At 59.1% G+C, this 8444-nt stretch overlaps 1 protein-coding gene across 1 annotated transcript; it reads left to right on the forward strand.

Annotated features, from left to right (window-relative positions):
• The first annotated feature begins 2273 nt into the window (after positions 1 to 2273).
• On the forward strand, positions 2274 to 6030 carry AQP5 (aquaporin 5). Its single transcript, XM_009099038.4, has 4 exons — positions 2274 to 2762; positions 4025 to 4186; positions 4418 to 4501; positions 5280 to 6030. The coding sequence occupies exons 1-4, from the start codon at positions 2400 to 2402 to the stop codon at positions 5463 to 5465; spliced, it is 795 nt and encodes a 264-aa protein (XP_009097286.1). The 5' UTR covers positions 2274 to 2399; the 3' UTR covers positions 5466 to 6030.
• Positions 6031 to 8444: the final 2414 nt, after the last annotated feature.

The following is an 8444-nucleotide window of genomic DNA, read 5'->3' on the forward strand; positions in this document are numbered from 1 at the left end:
GGAGGAGGAGAAGGATGAGAAGGATGAGGAGGAGGAGGAGGAGAAGGAGGAGGAGGATGAGGAGGATGAGGAAGGAGACAGCCAAACCTGCCCTTGTTGCCAAAAGCCTCCTGTGCTGTCTCCTGCAGGGCGGGTGAGGCGAGGCGTGTGTGACCCCTGCACGTGGGTGTCCGTCTGTCAGCACCGGCCTGCCCCAGGCCTGCAGCACCTTGCCCAATTCCATTAAACCTGACACATCAAAGCACTTTCAGCTCAGCCAAGCTCCTCGGGTGGCACGGCGCCACAGAGAGGACAGGGAGCCTTCCAAATGCCAGGGCTGGCATCGGAGGAGCCAAGCAGGAATGCCCCGCTGAGAAAAGGTTCCCAAAGAGCCTCGGGAGCAGAGGCTTTGCGTGGTGTTTTCCAGAAGTTTTCCCTGCCATTCCCAGCCCTGTTTGATTAGCTCTCCTAGTCAGCTGTAGGATTTTCCTTATTACTCTCCACACTTGGGAGGCTGGAGGAGCATTTGTTTGGCCTTTCAGCCAAAGTGAGGAGTGTGCTTGGAGGAGCTGACAGCAAAATGCAGCTGCCACCAAGGGATGGGGACATCAAGGAAGGGTTTGCAGGATGGGAACAGGGAGCATTTTATCCAGCTGGAGCCACAGACAGGGCTGAAGGGAAGTGGCAAGTAATTGCCACCCTGGAATCCAGCCAGGGTGTCTTGAAATACCAGCTTGCAAAACTTTCACCAAAACACGCCAACGGACCAGGTGTTTCGAGGATAACAGATCTGGGCTTTGACTCTGCAATCAGCCCCAGGATCAGCAGATCCAGGAGAAAACCATCATCAGGAATTAAGGCTGTAACCGATCCTCAGTCCCTCGAGGCCCGCCAGGTCTGTTTTGCTCAGGATTTTGGGTACAAAGGAAGAGAAAAGCTCATTTATTTCCAGTCCTGGACAAGAAGTTCCCTCTCCTTGCTCTGGACAGGAACCCCCCCAGGCCTGACAGCCTTCTCAGAAGGCAGCAGTGAATCCAACTATTTGGATTTAGGGAGGGTTTTACCAATGTCCAATTGATTTACAATTTTTACCAATGCAGAGCTTTGATCCCTGAGTGCTGCACGTTGCTGCCCCTGCAGAGGGACCTGGCAGCCAGGGATAAAACCAGCCTGGGCATCATTTGGGAAAGGAAAAGTGGATCAACTGAGCAAGGAGAGCTGATCTGGTGCCCAAACCCATCTAAAAAAAATATCCTGGCACAAGGCTGCGAGGGCCACAAGAGAACCAAGAATTCTTTGTTAAGCGTCACCCGAGACCTTTTCCGCCCCGAAACCTCCGTCCCCACCGGCTCCATGGGCACAGCCCCAAGAGCCTCCCCTGCCCCTCCCTGCCAGCCAAGCATCTGCCAATGGACAGGTTTGGGATGGAGGGCAGCGCCCCAGGAACATGAAAGGAGACATGTAAACACAGCCTGTGTCCATGCAGAGCCTGTGGCTTGGTGCTGGCATTCCCAGGAGCAAAATCATTGCTCATTGAGCAAGAGCTGGAAAGGCAGAAAGAAAAGGAAAGGGCACAGGGTGACAGGGGAGGAGACACCATTCCCAGCTGCACGCCCCAATTCCAGCACTTGCTCCAGTGCTCTGGAAGGAGCAGCAGAAAGGACAGGGAGCAGAGGTTGCCAGCCAGGCTCTGCACCAGGAGCCCTCTCCATGCCATTTCTCCATCCATGCACCTCAGGGAAGCTCCAGCTCATCTACAGCTCCCCAGATGGACAAAGCTTCCCCCAAACCCTCCCCTGCTCCCTGGACAACCACAAACCATTTGTTTCCTGGAGCTGAGCTCTCCTGACACCCTGGGAGAAACTCCAGGTGTTTGATTTTCCATTTCAAGGTTCCATGGAAATCGAACACACCCGGAGCCTGGCCCCAGCAGAGCTCCGGCCCAACAAGGGTTTTCCAACAGGAGGAGTGTGCAAGCACAGGTAAAGAAGGGAGGGAGCAAATATTAACTACACCTGTGCTAGTGAAACACCCAGGACCTGGCGAGAGGCAGTAAAAGCCAAAAGCAGAGGAGGGAGCTCAGCCTCGTTATGCAACCTTGTTATTTAACGACCACAGAGACACCCTGTAGGGGCTCTTTGTTTGCAGAGGGAAAGGAGAGAAATACCACCAATATCTGAGTCACAGGTTCACCAAGAGGCTCCAAAGACGTTTTCAGGTGGAAACTTTTGCAGGTTCACATGGTAATTTGGGAGGACTGGCTAATCCCCTGGCTCCACCCACCACCCTGTAACACAGCTCCTGCTGCTCTTGCATATATAGATAGGTATGGCCCTACACCTGGCTGCACACACCAGAGCCCGGACACAGAGCAATCCTAAACTTTCTTCCTCCCTGGCTGCCCTCCACCTGCTCCCACCATGAAGAAGGAAATACTAACCCTGGCCTTTGCTCGAGCCGTCTTTGTGGAGTTCCTCTGCACGCTCATCTTCGTCTTCATTGGGCTGGGCTCAGCGCTGAAGTGGCCGTCGGCGCTGCCCAGCATCCTGCAGATTGCGCTGGCCTTCGGGCTGGCCATCGGCACCTTGGTGCAGGCCTTCGGCCACATCAGCGGTGCCCACATCAACCCCGCCGTGACCATCGCCTTCTTCGTGGGCAACCAGATCTCCCTGCTCCGCACGCTGCTCTACGTGGTGGCCCAGCTGGTCGGGGCCATCGCCGGCGCCGGGATCCTCTACGGCGTCACCCCCGCCAACACCCGCGGCAACCTGGCCATCAACGCGGTGAGTCCCTGCCTGGGGAGCTCCCCTCTTCCCTTGCCTTCCCCTCGGCACCGGCACAGGGAGGAGAATCCGTGGGGATGGATCCTCAGCGCTCTGTCCCGCACACACGGTGGGCTGGGAATGGGACGGGAACGGAGCCCAGCTCTGACATGACGGCTTTATTGTGCGAGTGATGAGTGGGATGTTTTTCCCTCCTTTAATGAGGGCTTCCTCTGTCCTGAGGGCCCCGTGAGTCACCCGCACCATTGAGATATTCCTGAGTGCAGCCTCTCCACCTGGAGATTAGCGCGGGACAGGAGCCGTGCCAGCAGCAGGGGGAAGGGAGGGAGCAGGGCCCAGTCAGACCAGTACGGGCAGGGGGAGCAGGAGCCCACTGGAACCAGAGCACTGGGGGAGCTGGGAACAGAGACGGGTGGGGAGAGTGGTGGGCAAGAGCTGGAGAAGGAGCGAGGGCAGGACGGTGTCGAGGGGCTGCGAGCAGTGAGGGCTGCTCCCAGGGCAGGAGGGGGAACAGCAGAACCCTCTGAGATAAGCAGGAATGAAGCACGGCCTGAAACTCTCGGGGCAGTGCTGGAGAACATCTGCAGTGAGAGTGGTGGAGCTGCTGCTCCAGCCACGGACAGGCCTGGACCCCTGGGGGCAGCACAGATGTTCACTGGGATGAGGAGCTCCAATGCCTCTCATTCCACAGGTTCCACATCCCAAACAAGCCAGATTTAGATAAAAAATGAGCTGTGATGGGTTGGGTCACTTTGTCCTTTCCATGTCCAGCAGGGCCAAGTTCCCCTGAGTCCCCAGGGTTTTGTGCAGAGTCACTGGGACAGAACAGCCCATCCCAGCCCATGACCTTCATCCCAACCCTCACCCTCCATCCCATCCCTGCTGCTCCTCATCCTCCTGGGCAGGTGCTCCATGAAGTGCAGGGTACAACAGGCTGCAAGGATCAAAGAAACGCAGGAAAAAGGGGATTTGGTGGGAAGAAAGCACTCAGTGCTGCGGAGACAGGGAAATGGAGAAAGATGTAGAGAGCCCAGGGAAGGGACAGGATCAGGGGAGAGACAGACCTTGGAGAACTGCAAAGAACAAAAGATCATTTCTTTCCTTTCAGAGAAGGAGCAGCAGCTCAAGCAGGGGCTGGGCAGGGGCCCTGGAGGTTTCTCCTCCAACTTCACCCTCCCAAACCTCCCAGCAAAGCACCCGGGAGCCCTCCCAGTGCTGCTAAGCCCTGGGAGGGTTAATTATTGTCACTCTCGTGGTTCCAGCTCAACAACAACATAACCCCAGGCCAGGCCCTGGTGGTGGAGATCATCCTCACCTTCCAGCTGGCCGCCTGCATCTTCGCATCCACGGACAACCGGCGCAGCGGCGTCGGCTCCCCCGCCCTGTCCATCGGCCTCTCCGTCACCCTGGGCCACCTGGTGGGGGTGAGTCCAGCGGGGTCCTGCGAGCACAGAGCTTCCCAAAATGCCCTCGAGCAGTTAGTCCTGAGGGAGCTGCTCTGGAGGAGCAAACACAGGAGATCTTGGGGTCTTTCCTGGTGAGGGGTCATCTCCAGCTCTCTGGAACAGAGACACCGTCAGGGGACACATCAGTCCCTGCTCCCAAAGGGAGGCTCTGATCTGCTCCTTAACCCAGGGTTCTTTCCACACCTCCAGATTTACTTCACCGGCTGCTCCATGAACCCTGCACGCTCCTTCGGGCCCGCCGTTGTCACCAGAAGGTTCAGCCCCGCGCACTGGGTGGGTGTTGGTGGCACTGGGACAGGGACAGGTGGGGGCCACGTGGGGACAGGGCAGGGACTGCCGTGGGAATGGCAGGGGTGGGGTTTCAGAGCCCACCCCAGGCAGGAAGGATTAAAAGGGGCTGAAGAAGGAGGGAGGTTTTTCACCTTGATGCATCAGGAACAGTTAATCCCCGAGCACAGGGTAGGCTGGGTGGGAACAACCTAAAAACTCATCCAGTCCCACCCCATGCCGTGGGCAGGGACACCTTTCAGCAGCCCAGGTTGCTCCAAGCCCCATCCAACCCGGCCTTGGACACTTCCAGGCATGGAAATCAGCCATGGTGCCCCCTGAGCACCATTGGTGCATCATCTGAGGGGAAGGAAGCCCACGGAGGAGCCCAGCTTGGCCTTTCCACTCACCCAGCACTTCCTGCAAGCTCAGCCCCACACTTACAGAGCAGGTTTGGCCCTCAGTGAGCACAGGCTGGGGGGTTCAGCCCAGGAAGTCTCTGGAACAGGGATTTTCCTCTCTGCATGGCAGGAGATGGGAAACAGGGATGGATGGATGGATGGATGGATGGATGGATGGATGGATGGATGGATGGATGGATGGATGGATGGATGGATGGATGGATGGATGGATGGATGGATGGATGGATGGATGGATGGATGGATGGATGGATGGATGGATGGATGGATGGATGGATGGATGGATGGATGGATGGAGGTGCCATGAGCAGAGCTGGAGCAGCAGCCCCAGAAGCTGCTCTCACCACGTCCCTGTTGCTTTCCAGGTGTTCTGGGTTGGGCCCATCCTTGGGGCTTGCTTGGCCTCCCTGCTCTACTTCTACATCCTGGTCCCCTACTGCATGAACATGTCTGACAGGGTGGCCATCATCAAGGGCACCTACGAGTCCGAGGAGGAGTGGGAGGAGCAGCGGGAGGAGAGGAAGAAGTCCATGGAGCTGACCCCGCCGTAGGAGCAGCTGGCAAAGCAAAGCTGAGGGAGGGGAGGAAGGCCCCCCGTGGGCTCGTGTGTGCCCCAAAGCCAGGCCACCACACCCAGCTGCAGCTGCTGACTCTGCATCCAAACCTTCCCATCCCGGCCCCCGGGGATGCCGGAAGGCCGGGGGCTCTGTGTGTGTGTAAAGAACCCCTGCATGAGCTCTAGAACCTCTCCAGCTTCCCCACAGCCACAAAGCCCCTCAGCCAGGCCCTGGCACCCTCGGCCCCTGCCCTGCCCTCCTGGTGCAGCTCTGCACCCTGGCAGGGCCCCACACCCCACACCGGGGCACCTGCAGGACCTCACCTGGCCCAGGGATGGGAACACCTGGGGGAAGGGGAACAACTGCTTAGGGCAGGGGGTGGGGCTACCCCCAGCCCAGGGGCTGCTCGTAGATGCTCTTTCACCTTTCCTGGTGCTGGGAGTCCTTTTTATTCCCAAAAGAACAAGACTTTTTGGATTCTGTGTTGAAATCTTTGTATTATAGTTTATTATTTATTGCAAATAAAGGAAAGTTTAAAAATAAAATTAAAAAAAAACAATCCTGGGTGCAAATCAGCTCAAGTCTCAAAGTTTAGGGGGAAGAATGGATTGAGCTGGACACAAACTCACCCCACAGGGTCAGGGAAAGAGCAAGGCTCAGACCGTGGATCCTGTGGGAGCTGGTGGGTTGGGAGGGGAAAGCTTGAATCCTGGGCAGGATAAGTGGGTGCCTGTGCTGGAGCGGGGAAGAGCAGCAGGTGCAAGGATCCATCCCGGGGCTGGAAGGAGCAGGAGCTATCCTTGCAGCGCTTCCAGCCCTGCCCACACGGCCGGTTTGACTCCAGCCCTACCAGTTCTCCCAGACAGCTCTGCTGGTGCCCTCAAAAAGTGACCCACAACTCCCCAGCCCCTCACCTGTGCCAAACCCACACCTTCACCTTCTGCTCTGGCCCTGCTCTTCCAGTTCTACCACAACCCTCTGCCAGAGCAGCTCCTGGCACAGGGACACCGGGACAGGCATAGGGACAGCAGGACACCAGCACAGGGACAGGGACACGGACACCAGCACGGAGACACCAGCACGGGGACAGGGACACCAGCACAGGGACACCGGGACACCAGGACAGAGACACTGGCACAGGGACACCAGGACAGGCATAGGGACAGCAGGACACCAGCACGGGGACAGGGACACAGACATCGGGACAGGGACACAGGGACACCAGCACGGGGACACTAGGACAGGGACACTGGGACAGAGACACTGGCACAGGGACACCAGGACAGGCACAGGGACACTGGCACAGGGACAGGGACAACAGGACAGGGACACTGGGACACCAGGACAGAGACACTGGCACAGGGACACCAGCACAGGGACAGGGGCACCAGCACAGGGACACCGGCACAGGGACACCAGGACAGGGACAGGGACCCTGGCACAGGCACAGGGACACCAGGACAGGGACGGTGTCCCTGGCACAGGCATAGGGACACCAAGACACTGGCACAGGCATATCAGCACAGGGACACCAGGACAGGCACAAGGACACCAGGACAGGGACACCAGCACAGGGACACCAGCACAGGGACAACAGGGACACCAGCACAGGGACACCAGCACAGGGACACCGAGACACTGGCACAGGGACAACAGGGACACCAGGACAGGGACACCGAGACACTGGCACAGGGACAACAGGGACACCAGGACAGGGACACCAGGACAGGGACACCAGCACAGGGACACCGAGACACTGGCACAGGGACAACAGGGACACCAGCACAAGGACAGGGGCACCAGCACAGGGACACCAGCACAGGGACACCGAGACACTGGCACAGGGACAACAGGGACACCAGGACAGGGACACCGGCACAGGGACACCCACCCCGCCCCCCCCCAGCTCCAGCCCCTCTTCCAGCTGCCCAGGGAGGGGGGAGGCTCTGCCCTGGAGCTCCCCCATCCCAGGTTCAGCTCGACCCCACCCGGAGGGTCCTGCAGCCCTGGCTGGGGGGGATGGGCAGCCCCACCTGGATTTTGGCAGCCCTGGACCTGCAGTCCCGGCTGAGCCTGGGGAGCGGCACCGTCCCTCCCCCAGCTGTCCCCAGAAGGGGTTGGGGACAAGCAGGAGGAGGAAGGGAGGTAGAAGAGCCCTTTGGGTCAGCAGCAGGGCAGGAAATTAAACCCTGCGCCCCCCCAAGTGTCCTCAGGGATGGGGTGAGGACCCCCCACACCTCAATTTCCCCTTTTGAGGGATATTCGGTCACCTTCCCATGAGGGATGGGAAAAGCACCGGCCCTGAGGAGATTAAAACAGATCCCAGAGACCCCCTCGCAGGGGCTGGGGCAGGGCAGCCCCCCCCCCCAACCTGCACCCCCAGTGTGCTTCCCCTGCACCCCAGGACCCTGAGGATGGCCCCAGAGCATGCATTCAGCCCCCCAATTTGGGAATCTTGGCCATCCCCCTGATTCTGGAGCTCTGAACCCCATCTATTCCCACAGCAGAGCAGGGATGGGGGAGCCCCAGTGGGAAATAGGGACCACCAGAGCTGCCCCAGATGTGCCCAGCCCCCCCCAGTCCCTCCAGGTGATCAACAGCACCTGGAAGGAGTCCGGGCTGGGTGTGAGCCCTCCTGGGATGAATCAGAGGCTCCTGCAGCTCCAGCTCTGTGTCAGCACAAAAACCACCCAGGGCCCAGCCCTGAGCCCAGCTCGGCCACTGCCAGGGGGATTTGGGGTCGGTGGGACCCCAAAGCAGGGCAGGTGCAGCTGAGCCCAGCAGGACCCCTCAGGAACAGAGCCCAGAGCTCCTTCCCCCCCAGGTTCTCTGAGGATTTGATCCAGGCAGGGAGGTGAACTCAATCCAGACTGAATTTTGGCATCCAGCAAACCCCGTGACCTCACCTGGCCAGGGCAGGGGCCAGGGCAGGGCTGGGAAAGGACTGAGGGCCTCCCACCTCTCCTCACCTGT

Source organism: Serinus canaria, chromosome 25 (genome assembly GCF_022539315.1).
Source record: "Serinus canaria isolate serCan28SL12 chromosome 25, serCan2020, whole genome shotgun sequence".
Classification (NCBI taxonomy): Eukaryota; Metazoa; Chordata; class Aves; order Passeriformes; family Fringillidae; genus Serinus; species Serinus canaria.